The sequence below is a fragment of the Botryllus schlosseri genome, chromosome 6 (assembly GCF_051294905.1).
Source record: "Botryllus schlosseri isolate E-star chromosome 6, Bs_hap1, whole genome shotgun sequence".
In the NCBI taxonomy this organism is placed as follows: domain Eukaryota; kingdom Metazoa; phylum Chordata; class Ascidiacea; order Stolidobranchia; family Styelidae; genus Botryllus; species Botryllus schlosseri.
The window spans coordinates 21,420,006-21,435,733 of record NC_137241.1 but is presented as its reverse complement, the minus strand read 5'-3'; the positions used below and the strand labels follow the sequence as shown (position 1 = coordinate 21,435,733).

Below are 15,728 nucleotides of genomic sequence, written 5' to 3'. Positions count from 1 at the left end.
CGAATTTCCAGTTCGTCAAACTCAGGGTCTGGACCCTTTGGTAGGCGAGATAAACCGTCGGCGTTTCCGTGCTGATTAGTCGGTTTATAGCGAATATCGTATCGGTAAGCCATGAGCGTTAGTGCCCATCGCTGTAAGCGTTGCGCTGTAATCACGGGAATTTTCTTGTCCGGCGAGAAAATAGCTAAAAGCGGTTTGTGGTCCGTTACGAGCGTAAATTTTCTACCATACAAGAATTGACGAAATTTAGTGACTCCGTAAATGATTGACAGAGCTTCCTTCTCTATTTGAGAGTAGGATTTTTGCGAATCGGAAAGTGTTTTCGACGCGTGTGCGATCGGTCTCTCTTCGCCATTGTGCTCGATTGAGAGGACAGCGCCGATTCCGAATTGAGAAGCATCAGTTGACAAAATGAGCTGCTTGTTTACATCATAATGAGCTAACTGCGTAGCGTCGATTACGTCGTTTTTGAGAATGCAAAAAGCTGCATCACAGTCCGCATTCCAAATGAATTCCGCGTCTTTTTGAAGAAGACGGTACAAGGCAGCGGCTTTATTCGTGAAATTAGGAATAAACGCGCGATAATAATTTACTTTGCCCAGGAATGCCTGTAGCTGGCGAACATCCTGAGGTTTAGGCAACTGTTTGATTGCTTCAACGGATTTGTTAGACGGGCGTTTGCCATCCTTGTCGATTATATGACCAAGGTACTCGATACTACTTTTGAAAAATTCACATTTAGCGAAGTTGACGGTGAAACCGTATTCGGTGAGGCGCTCAAAGAGTAGCGATAAGTTGCGAAAATGATCGCGTTCATCAATGCCAGTAACGATTATGTCATCGATAAAACTAGCAACACCGGGTAAGCCGGCGATCATGGCATCAATACAACGTTGAAAATTTGCGGGACTAGATGCGACTCCGAAACACATGCGTCGATAACGGAATAGACCGAATTGCGTGTTGATGACACACAAATTCTTCGCATCATCATCTAATTCTAGCTGAAAATAAGCATCGGCAAGATCCATTTTCGTGAAAATACAACCACCCTGTAACTTGTGAAGAATTTCATCCAAGGAGGGCAGGGGATGTTGATCTATCTGAATTTGTTGATTCAATGCTTTGAAGTCACCACAAATGCGTACTGATCCATTTGATTTAGTGACGGCAACAATTGGTGCTGCCCAATCACTGTAATTGATTGGTTCGAGGATACCTTGATTGACTAATCTATCCAATTCGGTTTGAACAGCGATTTGCCTTGCGAAAGGCAAAGGGCGTGGCTTGTTAAATACGGGCTTGGCATTAGGTTTCAAGTGAATTGTCACCTTCGTCTTGGTGCATCGTCCTAATACATTAGAGAAAACGGAGGGAAATTTGGACTGAAAAGATACCAATTTGTCGTTCGAATCACAAATGTCAATAGTATTACATGATTTCGATTTGACCATCTGCGAGGAAATTGCATCCAAAGCAGACGTTCCCTTAGCGGTCATGGAGAAAGCATCGCTCCAATCGAGACCAAAAATGTTTTGCCCACGGTGTTCGTCGAGAACCACCAATTTTAAGCCAACTCGAACTTCAGAACCCACCTGCACGGTTACAGTGCAAATACCTTTCACTTTCAGTGGCTTGTCGCCATACGCTACGAAAGAGCAATGGTATGCTGAGAGTTTCGGAGAGCCTAAAGTTTTGTACCCAGTCAATCCCACCATGGCGGAGGGTGCACCAGTGTCCCACTGTGTCGGCAACGGAATGCCGTTGATGCTGGAGTTGATCCAGAGCTGGTTACCTACGCGTCGATATAGTTGATCGATGTCGAAGGAGAGGAGTGGCACTGAGCAGAAATTGACGGATGTGACCTGTTGCGTGATACTAGGTTTGGTAGACATGCACACAGGTTTGATATGGCCTTTACGACCACATTTCTGACATACTGAATGTCGATATTGACAGTCTTTTCTCTGGTGATCGATGAAACAGCGGCTGCAGGATTTCAGTCTTTCCGGGAAGTTGCCTTGGTTGGATTTGGAAGGTTTTTTCCCCTTTTGATAACTTCCCGTCATCTTGTTGACGATAGAAGTGTCTTTACTGCTTCTCTCACCCTGGATAACCCTATCGGTTTCCAGCGTTCTCACGTGGGTTGCGGCTACTTTGAGAACGTCGTCAAGGGATGGATTGGTTTGTGTTAGACAATGCCGTCTCACATCCGCGTGCGGCGTTTCTTTAATGATGAGATCGCGCATTAGCTCATCAACGTAGCTCTGATCACAGCCATCTCTTGAGCATATGAAGTTGCAATCCTTGGAGATTCCGCGTAGAGTTGCGATCCAATCGGCGTACGATTGCCCCGGCTGCATTTTGCAATTGTAGAATTCGTACCTGGCTGCTTGCACATGAATTGAGTCCTTGAAGTGTGTGGACAACTTCTCAGTCAACGCGTCGAAGGATTGTGCACTGACATCAGCAGCACCAAACAAATTACGTAGGAGCGAGTACGTTTCAGGTCCGACCCATGAGAGTAGACACGCTCTTTTCTTCTCCATGTTGGAAATGCCGTAAATTGCAAGGTGATGGTTGAATCGTTGAAGATATTGGTCCCATTTCTCCTTTGATTTTACAAATGAATCAAACTTGGGAGCGGTGGCTTCAGATGTTGATGCACCGGGATTCAACCTCTGCGTCAATTGCGCCATCTCTGTCATGACTTTTGCCATTGCTTCGTCATGCTTTGCTTGTTGTTGAGCCACAATCTCTTGCTGCTTCGCTTGTTGTTGTGCCATAATTTCTTGCTGCTTCGCTTGTTGTTGCACGAAGGACATTGGGGTATCGCGAAAATGAAGCAGATGGCTCGACGTTACATCGCATGGCCTTCCATTAATCGCGACATTGAAAATCTCGTTAAGAGTTGCGACGCTTGCCGTAAGGTAATGAAAGCGCCTGATCGTCAGTATCGCGAATGGCCAAAAACTTCTGAAAGCTTTGAACGAATTCATTTGGATCATGTTTATTTGTAATGTTAATGTACCTGATAAAATATGACTATCTATAGATGTGACTTCGTATATTTTCATTCTATTGCAATCTTCGAGTTTTTTTGAATTTATGATATTAATAATAAATTGATACTAATGCAGACACCACAAACCAAAATTATATTGTTTTAGAATTGTGTTTCGTCAGCATCAACATCTGTAATTAATAAGTATGAAAACAATAAACATACCAATATATAATATTTGACAAAATACCGACATTGCTATATAAGTTTTCACGCTTTCTCGCAATGTTATGTGAGCTGGATAATGTGGGGATGCCGTATGTGATGCAGGTTTTCTTAAATTAGTGATGTCAGAAGGAATTACCTAGTTCATATACTGAAACACCTGCTTCAAGTGCTGCTGGATAATAAGGTTTTGAAAATCGCCTATGTGGTTATTGTTATAAGTTAGTGAAACTATATACTAATAATGACTTTTAGTGTCTACTAGTATCGGATTTCTGTTGTTTGGACTGAAATCGACTGGGGAATCCTTACTAGTAAGCGCTGACAATGTTTCATTCAGACTAGTCATAGTTGTAGGCTACCACTGTTTTCTGTGGCCACATGTAACACCATAAGCTTGTCAATTACAGCAGCCATTATGCCTCGAAAATTGCGATATGCTATCGTGGGTGCAACCGGCGAAGCCGAAGGCTACCCAGCGAAGAGTTTAGAGGAGCACAGTCCCACCGTAGCGGGATGGCAGACACCTCGATTCTGTATGTATCCGCAAGAAATCATAGTCCAATTGAGAGAACCGTGCAAAATCAAGAAGCTTCAAATCCTCGCTCATCAATACCTGATTCCTTCCAAAGTAGAATTCTACATCGGCGGGTCCGGCGGCGCACAAAGTTTCAAAAGATTGGGCTACATATACCTTTCGAGCAATGAGAAAACGGGTTACAAATCAAGAGAGTTGAAGTCGGTCCACGTCGACACGGAAGGTACCATGCTGAAGCTGGTGCTGCACAAAAACCATCTCAACAAATTGAACCTCTACAATCAAATCAGTATCATGGGTCTTAATATCATCGGCGATTCTAGATCCGACTTGAATTCGAAGCACGACGCCGTGAGCGGCTTGGGTAACGACAGCCCGCGCAAAAATCCAGACTATGTCTCGCCGATGGATGATTTGGCTTTCGATTTGTATCAGGATCCGGAAGTGGCACAGATCATCCGTCGTCTCGACGCTCGCAAGTCCGAATGCGTCAGGCAGGAGAATTTTGATGCCGCCAAAAAGTTGAAGCAGGCCATGGCCGACTTGAGAAAAGTCGGCGAAAAACTCGCGAAATACGAGCTCGAAAAACGCCGGGCCGTCGAAGAAGAGAATTACGACATCGCAAAGATGAAAAAGACGCAGATGGAGGAGTATCGTCTCAAAGTATACCAGCAATTACGCAACTATGGACTTGTCGATGAAGCCGGCATCCATAACTATTTCGAAATGGAAAAACCAGCGCCGGAACAGCAAAAGAACGCCTACCAGTCGACGTTCGACGATGAAATCAACTACCCCCGCAACAGAAGGCCTAATTACAATTCCGGAGACAACATACAAGAAGAGGAAGTAAGCGATATTGTTACTCCAATCCCGGTTCGTGAACCTTCTCCGACCCCTCGCGAGTTCGAAGAACCCCCTCAAGCGCAGGAAGAAACCTTTGCAGAGCAGCCCACACCGCAACCATCGCCAAAACCTGACCCCGAACCACTCAAGTCACACGATGACAAGGTAATACCAGCGCTGAGCAAGACAAGCCCGCGTCCTGAGATCCCGCCCACCCCGGAGGAGCAAGTGAAACCGCCTGTCAGGCAGGAAGCTCCGGCAGGAGACGGTCCAGAACCGATGTCAGAAAAAGCAATCCGCGAGGCTTCATCCGCCATCGAAGTTTTCGGATTAGACCTCGTGTCTGGAGCGTATTCGAAAACCTACTCCTACCGTGAGGACGCGCTGATTTCACTTCAAAAGCAACTCAAGGCGATACCGGCCGACGCAAGCAAGGATGACTTGAAATCTTACTTGCGCGCCGCAGTGTTCATAGTGAGGCGGTGTTTAGTGCGCGATAACGTCTTCTCTGTGTTCAATTCCGCTTTGAACATACTGGATTACCTGCTGACACAGTACATCCCTCAACATCACCTCAGTAAAGCAGATTTGACCTACACCATCAATCAAACTTTGCCGAAACTAATATCTAAGACAGGCGAGTCGCAAGTGCGAGCTAGACAACGTGCGCTCGAGTTTATAGAAAAAATGTCGACGTACTCCAATGTAAAGGCGACACAACTGGTGCCGCAAGCGGCGCTTACCCCGATACCGAAAGATATGGCCACAAGACTCGCAGAAGGCCGGGTTGAGATTGTGAGTCGCCTCGTGAAAGCGATAGGGCTCGGTGGTGCGGCGTTAACGTCAAAATCAGCGATGGGTTTCTGCATGCCTGCTTTGGAACACATCGCCGGCAGTGTTAGAGATGCCACAGCACAGTTAATTTACCAGATTTACCGTCTAGACCGGGACACTGTGAAGGCATACCTGCCACCTGATGAACCATCGACGCGTCGAAATCTGCTGTACCGCAACATTTTTGACCAGCTGGACCGCATTGATGGCAAACCGACAAAAGCCGAGTTGCAGGTACAACGTGAGAGAGAGGCAAAGGAGGCAGAACGGAAGCAACAGGCGGAAATCCACGAGCTACAAGCTCAGGTCAACATCCTGCGGCAGAACAACGCGAAAATAACGCAGCCTGCGGAAAAAGCGCAAGCCAAACCACAGGAACAAAAGGCAGCGGACAATGCAGAGCAGGACGACCCCCTGGATAGGTTGTGTATTTTCTGTGGCGAACGCGATGAGGCATTTGATGAGGAAGGCCTCGATCAGCATTACTGGAAAAACTGTCCGATGCTGAAGCGCTGCGAACACTGCAAGCAGGTGGTGGAGATATCCACTTACAACGAGCATCTCTTGTCTGAGTGCGATAAGAAATCTGATTTCGGCAAGTGCGTCCGGTGTAACGAGGCCGTGCCGGTGTCCACCCTGAAGAAGCACGTCGCCGATAAGAAATGCGAGATCAACAAGGCCGACAAGCAGGCGAAATGTCCGATGTGTCACAAGAACATACCGCTGGGCGAGGAAAGCTGGAAGTCGCATCTGACGGGTCAAGGGAGGGACGCGTGTCCCGAAAACCCGAGACGGCAGCAGTATATCAGCAGGATGAAAGCTAAGAACGCAAAGAATCAAAAGGGGAAGAAAGCTACTGGCCGGCGGTAATCATACAGTATGTCAAAGTTGGATCGTTCCATTAACAGGGAATGACTAGGGCTGGGCACAACGACTCGAGTACTTGAATCTGAATAGGGTATTAATTATACCGATTTCAGTCGAGTAATGAGAGAGATATTTTTACTGATACTGAAATAATACGCCTCCTGCCATTACGAGTTGTTTTACCGAGGAGAATGACAGTTTTGATACTTACTTCTCGCCGTGTAAGCCTTGAAACCATCGCACCATCCAAAACTTGTGGCACAAGGCTGCTCACGTTGGAAGGAGAGGCGTTCCTGTGAAATAACGATTCACTCGCAAAATGTTCAATTGTTCATAAAAGCGCTATATGAAATGGTTAATGTCGAAAATTTCAGAATTGTAGTAGTGTAACTGGGATTATATTATTTGTGATCGCGTAAAAGTCATTTATTAGAACTTTCCAAGTCATTCATATTGTCGTGACATCATGGTCATTGATACTCTAAAACTTGATTTTGCCCACCCCTTGTAGTTATTCGGTTATGACCATATATAGATATATGCTGAATTCGAGACTGTCTCGTTGGAATCCATTGAACTCATATTCCTGCAATTCTGCATGTTCCTGAATTTCCCATAATCTTTATGCACTCAATTATAAGTTTCTGGCGTTGTATATATCATATTTTTCCATGCATGTACACATTTACTGAGATAAGACTAGTAAAATATATGTACAGCTGCTGTGTGGCACATGTCGTTCTCGTGGTGCTGCGGACAATGCTTCGTACTTGTAGCGACGACTTCCTTTCACTGTTTACTTCGTCGATGTGTCTTGAATACATTTTTTGTCATTTTTGAGAAAAGTTCAGTGGTCGAGAGTTCTGATATTTTACCAGACGTGAATCGTGATGACTTGCATCAGTGAAGTGCTATTCAACGAGACCTAGCTATGTTTTCGAGTACTCTGGATTTATGTATTCAGCGCTGTTCCACGTCAAAGTCACATACTTTGACGTGCATCGTTTGTTTTCTGTATCGGAGGTTATCTCGGTGACGCAATGAAAGAATTTTGAATGGCACGATTCCATTGTGGCATCTAATAGTCATGACGCAATTATTGCTCAATGTCTAAAATTACTATATTTTGAGATCCGAGAAACAGGACACTTCTGATAAAGAACATTAACAGACATTACAACAGGATATTTGTAAGAAAAGTTGTGATCGGTCTTAGGTTGATTAAAAACAAGTCGGCACTAAAAAAGGAATTCCCACGTCTAATTTACGATGGGTTGACCTTTATATTTTTTAGACAGCCTTCGCATCAATTACATTACAATAATTTTTCATGTGTATTTTTGAGCGATATGACCTTTTTGGGTTGTATCTATATACTCGCTTAAGAATCAACGTAATAAAAGAGGGTAGATTGTGAAAAAGAGGACATCTCGGCGTCTTTCGATTTTCAAAAAAAAGGAGGATATATCGTATCCTATATTAGCCTAAGTGCGAGTCAAGAAGACTAGTTGTAAAATCTGTGGTGCACTGCAGATTGAGCATTAGGCAGCGTATGCTCCGGGGAAGACTGGTAAACCTACTCCCGCACGGGTCATTCGGCATTCACAAATGAAACGAGCATCATCGGTGAGTAGGTATTTACCTTACTAGCAGTAACTGAGACCATGTTATTATCATATTAATCCTGGAAGGAAATAAATGTCTTGTTGCATTGCCAATTATGAGTAAGAACTAGAATAGTTATTGTTGGTACTACTCAAATCAGAATTAGAAGTAACGCCATAAATTCAGTAGAAAATGAGATTAACATTAAAAGTATCTTCAACTGGAAGTAGAAAATGAAGATTTGGAAAGTAGGCTACTCAAGAAGTTTTAAAAACGTACATTTGAAGATAAAAACTTTCTACTTTGCAAAAAAGTATGTAGTTATACTTAAAAAACAACCATCTGAGTAATTCATATTGAAATAAACCCAATTATTTCTGGCTGACACTCTGATAAGAACACTGGTGACTGTGTTTGGAATCCCTATCCTTTTCGGGTATTGAATGAAGTATAGAAGGAACCATGGTGGTGTGAAATTCATGCTTTTAATAGTAGCATCATGAAAACAGCAAAAATTGGATAACGCAAAAAATGACTTCTAAAGGTTCAGCTTTGTGTGAGTGCTTTCGTCTGTTCGATCTTCTTCTTCACGCCGCTTATGCTCAAGGTGAGCTCGGCGTGCGTACGCTTGAGCTGATCGAGTTTGTGACTCAAATCGGTAATTTCGTCGGTGCCTTCTTCGTAGTCTCTCAACAAAAGCGGATTGCCAAGCAGGCCGCATTTCTGACGCAATTTAGAGTTGTCGTGACGAAGCGCGTCGCGCGCCTGTTTGGTCCGCGACAAAATGTCTCTCTTTTTAGCGACCTCCATCTCGACGCAGCCCAAATCTTGCCTGGCGACTTGGTTCTCGCCTTGCACGAACTGCAGTTTCTCCTTGAGGTGCGTCAGCACTTGTACCGTGTTCGTGATCTTTTTACGGAGCTTCATCAATTCCTCATTGCGCTCCTCAATCTTTTCGTTGTACGTCTGGTTTTCGATCTTCAGCTGCTCGAAATCAATCAAGTGCAGGCCTTCGGCAAGCTCCTCCTTCTGCTTCAGCTGCAGCTCGCGTTTCCTCAACCTGTTTCTGAGTTTTATGTTCTCCAAACGCACCTGCGATACTTCCCCTTCCTTCTTTGCCTCGTTGATTTCGTATGGTTCAAAGTCTTTCGCAGTCAGCTGCCGTCCACTTCGGCTGTACGCAGACGACAGTGCGGCAGACCTTTTGAATTGGCAATAATTATTCCATTCTTCCTCAACGAGGCCTTGCTTCGCCGCTCTGCGTTCTTTTATTTCTTCAATCTGTTCATCGTACGATTCTCTTTCCCCAGCCTCCTGCTGCCTGAGCTCTTCTAAATTGCTCATGTACTTCATGTAGCGCTGCTCCTGGTCGGTGACATTTCTGTCGACCTCTTGACGGCTTTCCTCCGTTTTCTTCCTCCGGAAATATTCGGCCAGCTTGTGCTGGAGAGCACTATTCTTCTGGTTCAAGAGTTCGCGCTCTTGTAAGGCGACGTGGTAACGCTCGATTAGTTCGTCACGGGTGAATCTCGGAGCAGGTTGTTCGTCGTCGAAAATAACGTTTTTTTCTTCTGATTCTTTTTCAGGAGTGCCTGGACGCGGGACGTCGTCTCCTGGTACATCTAACGGTTCTGTGGGACTCCCACCACGGGATAGAGCTTCTGCGGTGACTTCGATGCCTGTTCCCTCTGGTTTTTCGCCTGCGGAAAATTGTTCGTTTTGGGGTAAGGGGGTTTCGGTTTCAGGTGCTTTAGTGTCAGAAGGTTCAGTGGTATCAGGCGTTTGCTCCTCTTCTGTCTTTTTCTCGCCACCCTCTATATTTTCTGTACCTGGTTTTTCAGTTTCTTCCAATTTCTCTGTGTCTTCTTTATCCTTCTCGCTGCTCTTTTCAGTATCTTCATCTGGAAGTGTGCCTTCTGTGGTTGGATTATCTTCTACGTGCGTTCCATCTTTTAGTGTGTCACTCTCTTCTGCGTCTGGTACTGCTGTAGCTGGTGCATCATCTGACTTTTTCTCTTGATCGACAGGTTCATCAGTTTCTGGTATCGCATCTTGTGCTGCCGGTTGCTCGGGCTGAGGAGTAGACGATTCCTCAGTTGGATTTACGTCATTGTCAGGCGTTGGACCTGATATTTCCACACTAACATTAGCTTCTTCGGCTTCGGCCATAACGTTTGAGGCTACTGAAATGACCGGTGTTCAAAATATTGGTAAGATTCTAGAACGCCAATGTAACATGAATAGCAATGTGTTTAACGCTAACTAAAAGTAACGCGTAGGGCCATTATCAAGATATAAATGATTATGTTTGACATATCTTTGTTTCCGAAACCGGGCCCTTACTTACTAATCAAAATCACCGTGCATTGGTAAACAAAACCTGCATCGGCTGTTGTTATGGAGAAGGAATCATGTGCAGTGAGGCAAATCAAACCGGAGCTTCAAATTCATAACCGACTAAATCGGATACAAATCTCTTTAGAACGATGAAATTTAACTAATAGGGATAATAGCACAAAACCTAGCATTCCACATCCGACTAATGAATATTCACCTTAGGATCCTGACAGTCTCTGAGCTACAACTATCTTGTGGATGTCTATGCCGAAAGATACGATGCTCTGGTCGTAACAATGATATGTATCATTGGGTCGTACATTCTACAGAAGCTGCCATTCCGTGTTATTCATAAACGGTCTAATACTGTAATGGGTACATGATTCTCAAACGCTACATAGTCACACGATTCTCGCCAATAAATGACCTTTTGATATTGAACGCCCCTGCATGATACCCCACTGCACCGTCCTTGAGCAGTCGATCTTGCGTGGCTGGACATGATTTACGCTGCCAGTACGAACCTCATTCGCTTTCGTAAGCTCGCAATCACTATGGATCAGAGTCAAGACTTGCAGGTCTTTGACAGACAGCTGAATTCCTTAATCGTAGGACAAAACCGTTCTGTTCATGACATGTACTCATATCTGAAGCCCGCTAATCACACCGATAACTTGGATTAAACCAACAAAACTGATGATAGTTCAAAAATATGTACCAGTTATTGTTTATTTGCATGATTTCGGTGATATTGTGACCACATCAGATAAGCACACGACATACTCAAATCTGCAAATCATGGTGAACGCAACCAGCAAGCATATAGTGTCAAATGGACCATTAGATTTGATGAAAATACAAAAACAGATTCAAAAAAATTAAATGGAATTTCGAACAAATTCACAGCATCCGGGATCGACGCCCGTCTTTGCCAACTGCCGCTTCGTGTATTATGAAGTATTATCTCGCTGTTCAGTACTTGATAGTGTGTGCCGAGCCGGTTAGATCTACATCATTCCACCCATGCCGCCCATTCCTCCCATACCGCCACCCATGGGAGGCATGGCCGACTCTTCCTTGGGCTCTTCCGAAACCACCACTTCCGCCGTAGTCAAGAGAGAAGCAACACCAGACGCGTCGACCAGCGCTTGTTTGACAACCTTTGTTGGATCGATGATGCCTGCTTCGATCATGTTACAATACCTGTCTTCTCTCGCGTCATAGCCGTAATCGCCCTCTTTTTGCAGTAACTTCTCGGCAATCAGCTGACCTTCCATTCCGGCATTTGAGCAGATCGTTGATGTTGGAATCCTCAATACTTTTCTGATGATGTCAACACCAATTTGCTCATCTTTGTTGCTTACCTGCACTGTGTCTAGTGCCGGAGAACAACGCAGTAGCGCGATACCGCCTCCAGGGACAATACCTTCTTCAACAGCAGCTCTGGTGGCGTTCAAAGCATCTGTGACACGGTCTTTCTTTTCATTCACTTCCACCTCGCTGGAGCCCCCGACTTTGACTACGGCAACACCACTTGCAAGTTTAGCGAGGCGCTCGTTAAGTTTTTCACGTTCGTAATCGCTCGAAGTTTCGTCGAGCTGCTCCTGGATTTGTGCAATTCTTCGGTCGATATCTTCTTGCTTGCCACCACCTCTCAGGAGTAGCGTGTCATCTTTGGTGATAACGACTTCGCCGATCTTGCCGAGATCGTGAGCTTGCACGTCCTCCAGTTTCAGATCCATCGCCTCGTCGCCAAAGATAATGGCTCCAGTCGCGATCGCCATATCTTTCAGTGTGTTTTTACGGTTGTCTCCAAAGCCCGGTGCCTTGACTGCCACTACTTGAAGCCCCACCTTCAGTCGGTTGACCACCAACGTCGTGAGTGCTTCGCCTTCGATGTCTTCCGCTATGATTACGAGCGGCTTGCGTTGCGCGTTGGCGAGTTCCAATGCCGGCACGATTGTTTGAATCGAAGAAATTTTCTTATCACTGAGAAGAACGTACGCGTCTTGATATTCGACTTTCTGGCCTTTGGCGGTGTTGATAAAGTACGGCGATATGTAGCCTCGGTCGAATTTCATTCCTTCAATGACTTCAAGTTCGTCATTCAAGGTTTTGCCGTCCTTGACAGTGATCACGCCGTTGCGGCCTACTTTTTTCATTGCTTCTGATATAAGATCGCCTATTTCTTTATCGCCGTTTGCTGATATCGTGGCGACTTGAGCGATTTCGTCAGGAGTGGTCACTGGCTTGGACAATTCCTTCAACTTTGTGGTGACGGCTTCCACAGCTTTCTGTATTCCTCTTCTCACTTCGATTGGATTTGCGCCTCTTGCGATTTTGTCGGTTCCTTCTTTTGCAATGGCCCGCGCCAGGACGGTGGCGGTCGTTGTCCCATCGCCAGCCTCGTCATTGGTGTTACTCGCGACGTCTTGCACTAGCTTTGCACCAATATTTTTCAATTTGTCTTTGAATTCGATTGATTTTGCTACTGTCACACCGTCTTTCGTAACTTTAGGACTACCCCACGACTGCTCGATGATGACATTGCGACCTTTCGGTCCCATCGTGACTGCTACCGCGTCTGCAAGCTTGTTGACACCCTCGAGCATCTCATCTCTGGCTGCCGAGCCGAACGTAACTGTCTTCGCATAGCTTCTGGCGAAGAACAGGTTTTGAGATGGATGAGAAACAACTTTTCGGACGATATTCGATACTCGATGCATAGTGTGTGGTGTCTTCTGGTAGGCAGAGATGAAAATTATGTATAAATAGTTATTGGACCTGCTGATATTCAAAAAGAAGATATCTTTCACTGGTTGTGGAAAAATTCTTCAGGCAACCGAATCAGGACACCGCATTTTTGGCTCATCGTCAATGGAATTGCAGATAATAATAATGTTCCAGCTTACTGGTTCGTTTATAATGACTATATCAGTATTTACAGTCAGCTTGTTAGCAGAAACAACTTCATTCGAATTTATATGCCACGATTCTCAAACCATGAAATGACCTGAATACATGATGATCAGTGATTGCCGCAATCTTACAGCTGGCGGCATCGAGCAAAAATAATTGAATATGATTGGTAAGCTATTATAATGCTTATTCATAAATTACATGTTAGGACACCATTCCCCCAATGCGACATTGTAGAAACTTGGCAATGCAGTAAAACAATGCGGAATTAACCTTAATGCAGCTGAACTGTCGCATGCTTTGGACAAGTGAAATTATATGACAAAGAAAAACTAGGATCCTATGACCTGTAGCAATACAAACATGCAAGTTCATTACAACACATTGATATTGTGCTATAGTATGCACAAGCGCAACTGCCTAAACTCGTTCAACATATCTGTAATCGAGCAATAACAACAATAGATACATTTTCATGATAAGTCAACAGCAAATTCTGTGTGCTTCTCACAATGTATTAAAAATAACGCTTCAGATCACAGATCGAGATGTTAAACAATTAAACATGATAAACAGTGATTGAGAGAATGCCTTTTTGGCTCTTTCGAGAACAAGCCGTTTATATGATCAAACACAATATATAATAGGTGTAATCTTGATACAACTCGTAACCGACAGCATTTAAGCGTAGTACCATGTTGTATTGTACGGAGCACAAGAGCGCGCACTTCAGTCAAGGGTATATAGTTTGTGAGCATAGGTTTTCACATGAAAATAATTTGGTAGGCTATAGGGATAGCCGTGTATGAAATCGGTGTCCTGTGCTCACACTATGTTATATTTTTTACTCACACTAGATTTTATTTTTCATTCAATTACTTCAACTTGAAAAATCATCGCTGCTCACCTGATATATGAGGCAAAACGGCCAGCGATTCCAGTCGGGGGATAGCAGGGAAAAACCATCTCATTTCAATGTACTACGGTATGACATCTCATGCCCACCAATGCAATTCCACCAATATATTCCGACCTTTATTGTAAATACTGACCTTCATTGTAAAGTTTGCTTAAGTTAACAAAGCAACAAGTCTTTTTGAACGTGCAACCGTGCATTTATAATATAGTCTACATTGTTTAGTAGTCAGCACAGTATATAGGATGAGTAGGCCATCGTGGAATGACCAGTACGGCAGTATTCGCAAATTTCATAGGTCTATATAAAAAGCAAGGCACCACGATAACAAAGGGAAGTACTTCAAGTCACTTCAAAGTTGAACGAAGTAAGGATACACAATAATGGGACGCAAATCAACAGTAAACGTACGATACCTTGGTCCGTACAATACAGGTAGACTAGAGCAGTAAATCACCACAGTGCATGTGTCGAGAGGTAAATCCTAAACAGAATCTAGACCGCGACATCGAATGCCGATCTGCGCCGCAAACGCGACCGACGGTTGGTGCATCGCGAATGTCACGCCGACCCTGAGCTCGATCCAATCACATGTTCTCCTTTGCAAAGAACATTCGATGAAGCATGAGTTTACTAGAGCGTATCGAACGTTATTGCAACGAAACTTCGCAAATGCCTTTGCCTGATGATTGCAGATCGCAGATTTTTGTGATCATCAGGGCATGGTATGGTATGCTATCGAACGAAATTTTGGTATGGAATATAATCGTCTGATTCTATTTTTATCTGAACAAGACACACACAATGTCCAATGCGATAGGAGGATGCCGCACGAATACTAGTCAGCCTTCAGGATTTCCGGACTACCACCTAACATCGATCTCGCCTTCCGCCACGTGCCAACTCATTTTGTCGCTTGCCTTTTATATTATCTATTTTACTTTTCATTCAGTGCTCGTTACCGGAGTTTTGAAATGATGAAAATATTATTAAACTGATACTGATATACTGATACGACCAGTTGCGGTTGCTGTTGCGATCTCTTAAACTGGCATCTACCTCGATCTAGTGCCCGATGTCGCAGTTCTTTCTTGGATGTTTGTCTCTATTCCGTGCCTCTTTGTTGCCCTTTCCATTCCTTGTAAGTGTGCTCTTTAATCGGGTATTTTTGGGGCTTTTTTGTCGCCGTGAACAGCGGCGCGAGGGAAGAGGAGCCCAGAATCACATCCATCGCGGAATCAAACTCGGGCTGCCCGGGCGTGTATGTGCATTGTGCATGTGCAATGTGCATGTATGATATGGTATAGAACGAAATTTCGGTATGGAATCCGTATCAATATATTCAATAATCGTCAAATTATATTTTCAATTCAATTCAATTTATTGCTACAAATTTAATAATTTCAATACACCACAAGACTTCGCGATACAATGAAAGATGGAAGGTGTCGAAAGGACTTGGAGTAGTCTTCGAAATCAGACACCAAGCTGGCCTAGGCGTCTGCCCATGACACTCACAGAATGTATAATGCGATATACATGACACAATGCGATGTAAGTAGCCTAATAACAGTCGAAATACAAGCAATTTTTACTAAATGAATACTATAGTCCGCCGTCAAAATTACCGGACCACG

At 44.3% G+C, this 15,728-nt stretch overlaps 3 protein-coding genes across 3 annotated transcripts; 1 reads left to right on the top strand and 2 right to left on the bottom strand.

Moving 5' to 3' along the window:
* The first annotated feature begins 3,175 nt into the window (after positions 1–3,175).
* Positions 3,176–7,159, top strand: LOC145441503 (centrosomal protein of 104 kDa-like). Its single transcript, XM_080319386.1, has one exon. The coding sequence runs from the start codon at positions 3,648–3,650 to the stop codon at positions 6,315–6,317; it is 2,670 nt and encodes an 889-aa protein (XP_080175512.1). The 5' UTR covers positions 3,176–3,647; the 3' UTR covers positions 6,318–7,159.
* Positions 7,160–8,385: 1,226 nt separating this feature from the next.
* On the bottom strand, positions 8,386–10,208 carry LOC145441502 (cilia- and flagella-associated protein 184-like). Its single transcript, XM_080319385.1, has 2 exons — positions 9,749–10,208; positions 8,386–9,619 (listed from the first exon to the last, which is right to left on the bottom strand). The coding sequence occupies exons 1-2, from the start codon at positions 10,086–10,088 to the stop codon at positions 8,466–8,468; spliced, it is 1,494 nt and encodes a 497-aa protein (XP_080175511.1). The 5' UTR covers positions 10,089–10,208; the 3' UTR covers positions 8,386–8,465.
* A 759-nt stretch (positions 10,209–10,967) lies between these two features.
* On the bottom strand, positions 10,968–13,077 carry LOC145441501 (60 kDa heat shock protein, mitochondrial-like). The gene has a single exon (XM_080319383.1). It carries the CDS (start codon positions 12,980–12,982, stop codon positions 11,264–11,266), a length of 1,719 nt encoding a protein of 572 aa, XP_080175509.1. The 5' UTR covers positions 12,983–13,077; the 3' UTR covers positions 10,968–11,263.
* Between the last annotated feature and the right edge of the window lie 2,651 nt (positions 13,078–15,728).